Source organism: Triticum aestivum, chromosome 3B (assembly GCF_018294505.1).
Source record: "Triticum aestivum cultivar Chinese Spring chromosome 3B, IWGSC CS RefSeq v2.1, whole genome shotgun sequence".
Classification (NCBI taxonomy): Eukaryota; Viridiplantae; Streptophyta; class Magnoliopsida; order Poales; family Poaceae; genus Triticum; species Triticum aestivum.
Genome location: NC_057801.1, coordinates 69,883,011 through 69,887,421, shown reverse-complemented (window position 1 = coordinate 69,887,421; position 4,411 = coordinate 69,883,011). Strand labels below are relative to the sequence as shown.

Here is a 4,411-nt window from a genome sequence, read left to right as displayed (position 1 = left end):
CGCCGTGGGATCGATCTCAAATACGCCTCCCCTGCCTGCCCCTTCTCCCCCACCCAGTGTCTTCCTCCTCTCCACCTCCACACCACCACCTCTACCACAGGTTCTCGCCTCGCCTCGCTGCTGCCGAAGCCACCGGCGGAGGGAGCATGAAGGTCTCCGTCGTGTCCCGGAGCGGCCGCGAGGTCGTCAAGGGCGGCATCGAGCTCAAGGACTCGGTACGCGCCCGCCCGCCCGCTCTTCCTTCCGCGTTTCTTGGGGCCGGGGCAGGGTTTCACTCTCTCACGCCCGGGGTTTAATTAAGATCTCAATACCGGAGTCTCCAAGCTCGGCCTGACCGTTCGTCCCGTGGTTCCCGTTTTCTCTGCAGGCCAAGGTCGCGGATCTGCAGGAGGCCATCCACGCCAAGAGTACGTCCAATCACCTCTCTTTCCTCCCCGCCACTGCCTTCTACTTCCAGATTTGAGTTCAAATCTGAAAAAATACAGTACCCGCAACCGCAATTCAGCCAGCCTGGTGGCCAGATGAGTTCACTGGGGATGCTGCTTTGGTTAAACCAAGTAGTACCAAATTCGTCAGTGAACCAGTAGATGAGCTGAGCGCTACACTGTGTTTGGGTCATATCTAGCACTGCTTGACAATCACATCAGTGCAGTGAATGGGCTGTGCCTAGTGTTTTGCTCTCCTTGCCCTCATGTGGTAGGGTCCTTTTGGTTGCTACAGGTTGTTAGGATCTTGTCTAGGTAGGAGGGAGTTAGCCGTCCACATCTATGCACTCACAAGCTTTGTGAGAGTTTTTTTTCCTTTAAAGACAAAAATACGTTTTCATATGAGTGTTTCAGTTAATTACAATCATCACATGCTTTGTGGTTTCCGGAGAAGGACAACTTATGCAAGGATAGTTGAATTCGGAGCACGGACTTGGGTAGGTGTTGTTTGGAGATTGGTTTGGGTTTATATTTCTTAATTTCAACTGTGGTAAAAGAAAAAAGTCATGACCCACAGTGGAAAACGTTCATTCGCTACCTTAAAAAAGAAAATAAGTTGCTAATGATGTTTACTGATATTCTGTTGGAAGCTACTTAATCTGAAATTCCAACCATGGGTAATTTAATAGGAGAAGTACATGTATGCGGAAAGTCTCTCTTTTAGTACATGTTTATGCTGCAAGTGTTGGTCATGAATTTCTTGCCCGTTGTTGGGTGAAACCGGCTGTTTTTTTTTTCTGTATGCTCTGCATCTATTTTCTATGCAATCTCCCCCTTTTCTGTTGGTCAAGCTAGTTTGAGATGGTCCCATGATTTATTTTACTCCGTATCTTAGCCTGATGGAGAAAGTATGTATGATGGTTCATGAAAACCTTAGTTTTCTTTAGGTGTTTTATTACCATGATAACTTTTCTTTTGCTTGTCCTTTTTATGTGTTCTTCCTCTTTGAGCATCTAATTTCTTTAACTTGCTATATATTAGTGGGTACTATCAGTAAGCAAATTTTTCGCTCGTTTGGTGATCAGGAATCCTATATTATGGTATTTATTGCCAAGTTTGTAGGCATCATCTTATCCTTTATAACCTCTTGCAGACTCACAGAGCTGCCATGTTAGTTTATTAACTTGCCATCATGTAATCTTAAAGTGACGGTCACACACAGTTATTACTCATGTTGGACCATTAAAGCAGATCTGGTGCCATGTGGTTGAGGAGACAGATCACCGCATATGGTGATGCATTGTACTGTTTAATGTATGAAATGCCACCACTCTGAACTTTTGAGCTTCAGAATAGAATAGTATAATCCTGATGGTGTCGTGCGGCTCAATTAAGAAACAATTCTGCTGAAATATAGTGATATTCACGTCCTGATCTTGGTCAAATATGTTAGAAACTTGAAAATAGCCACACCATAACTCTGCATCCTTTCCCCTTGTAGTAGGTCAGCTTTTTAATTGCCATAAGTAGCTCCATATTCGACTTTGTCCAAGTAGCACTTGCACTTCTAATTCTGATCATACCAGACTTAGCATAGTTACTTACTGCAGAACTAAGTGTAGCATGCCCTGCTAGATTCATATCATTGGCGTTCTGTTTTTGAGCCTGCACCATTAGTTGCTAATATTGAGAGCAATGCCTTCTAGGCATAGCCGGTCCCAAGCCCGGGTAAAGGAGGAGGGTTGTGATAGGCTTGGCGAGCCAACGTAAAAACTAGCCAGTCCCATGGGTATGAAACCCATTTGAGCGAGAGTAGTACTAGGATGGGTGACCTCCTGGGAAGTCCTCGTGAAAGGGTTTCATATCTAAGGGTTGTGGTAGGCTTGGCGAGCCAATGCAAAAACTAGCCAGTCTTTTGGGTATGAAACCCATTTGGGCGAGAATAGTACTAGGATGGGTGACCTCCTGGGAAGTCCTCGTGAAAGGCTTTCATATCTAGCCTACCCCAACTTGTTTGGGATAAAAGGCTTCGTAAGTAAGTGTATTGAGAGCAATGCTATCATTAGATCTTCCTTATGCATGAAACTCACTTCTCTGGTGGATTTCTGTGGATGAATTATGAATGGGCTAGATTGATGTAACTGATCATATTTTTCTTTATGTTTTCTCTATGAAGAGCACATGTTTTTCCTTATGATGTATGGCTTGCTAATCACTTGTGTCTACACCATGCAGCTAAGAAGTACTATCCTGCTAGGCAACGGCTCACCCTCCCTGCACAGCCTGGAAAATCTGGAAAGCCAGTTGTCCTCAATCAAAAGGCCAGCCTATCGGAATACTGCGAGAAGGGTTCCGGGTCCCTGACAGTGGTCTTCAAAGATTTAGGCCCGCAGGTCTACTACAGCACGCTCTTCTTCTGGGAATACGTCGGCCCTCTTATCATCTACCCCATCTTCTATTACCTGCCCGTCTACAAATACTTTGGATATGAGGGGGAGCGGGTCATCCACCCCGTCCAGACGTACGCCATGTACTACTTCTGCTTCCACTACTTCAAGAGGATCATGGAGACCTTCTTCGTCCACCGCTTCAGCCACGCGACTTCCCCCGTGTCAAACGTCTTCAGGAACTGCGCCTACTACTGGACCTTTGGAGCCTACATTGCCTACTACTGCAACCACCCTCTGTACACCCCTGTGAGTGACCTGCAGATGAAGATCGGGTTCGGCATCGGGGTCGTGTGCCAGATCGCAAACTTCTACTGCCACATCCTGCTGAGGAACCTCAGGAGCCCGACCGGCAGCGGCGGCTACCAGATCCCTCGGGGCTTCCTGTTCAACATCGTGACGTGCGCAAACTACACTACCGAGATCTACCAATGGCTGGGGTTCAACATCGCCACGCAGACCGTGGCGGGCTACGTCTTCCTCGCCGTGGCGGCGGCTATCATGACCAACTGGGCGCTCGGGAAGCACAGCCGCCTGCGGAAGGCAAGTGTTGTACCTCGTCTCTGCACACTGAACTACTGAACACTGAACAAAACCTGTGAAAACTGCATGGATTTACTGACATTTGCTTCTTTCTTGTGCAGCTGTTCGACGGGAAGGATGGGCGGCCCAAGTACCCCCGCCGATGGGTGATTCTTCCCCCATTCCTGTGAAGAAGACACAGTGCTCGCAGGGCCGGCATCTGGAGATTCAACATTTATTCTGTTCCAGCGTCCGAAAGTTAAAAGCCATCAGTCGATTTCACGCATACATTCCTACTAATGGTGCCTTGTACCAGCCGTCAAACCTCAATTATGTAGTCCAAATGTTCTTATCCGAAGGATGTATTTTCTTACCATATTGTTGAAAAACTTTCTCCGGGGTTTATTTACGCCTTGACGGGACGTGTCTTAGTCAAGTCCAACCCTAAGATGGTTCATCTGATATGTGTCGGCCCGTGTTCCGTTCCTCTGAGCAGTAGATGATGCAACCATACGCCATGCTGATGCTTTATCATCATTCATTCCCATGTCATCTCATTTGAAGTTTGACAATGTTCATATGCTTGCTTGACATTGCTGTGCGTCCTCATCCACAAAGTCGTTGGAAGAGGTCAATTAGAAGAAGATGACCTGTTGGTTGATTTATGTATGGTTGGTGATGGCACGGCCACTCTGCTCTCTCGACCAGTCAGCTTCCGTGTGACTTGTCAGCTTATCTTATCACCACCGGTCAATGTTTTCTCTCTCAGAAATAAGTAAATAAATACTGGTCACAAAAAACCAATGATATTTTTTCTATCTTCTGTATGTACATGCATGCATGTGGACATGTAAATAAAAGGCCTTGATGTGGCGGTAGCCAGTCAGACTGGAAGAGTTCCTTCTTGCTGACCATCATTTTCACATGCTGCCTCGCTGTCGCCGGTCGTCTGCGACTGCGGGGCGACCTGCACGGCGGTAGCACATGTCGCCGCCGGTCAACTGGAACGGAATGTTT

The 4,411-nt window shown here is 47.0% G+C and overlaps 1 protein-coding gene across 1 annotated transcript; it reads left to right on the top strand.

The window, feature by feature from the left end:
- Nucleotides 1–135: 135 nt before the first annotated feature.
- On the top strand, nucleotides 136–3,935 carry LOC123068633 (very-long-chain enoyl-CoA reductase; the record flags this gene model as incomplete). Its single annotated transcript, XM_044491243.1, is given in 4 exon segments — nucleotides 136–215; nucleotides 368–407; nucleotides 2,661–3,415; nucleotides 3,517–3,935. Coding segments are annotated over 4 exon segments (933 nt in total). The 3' UTR covers nucleotides 3,586–3,935.
- Nucleotides 3,936–4,411: the final 476 nt, after the last annotated feature.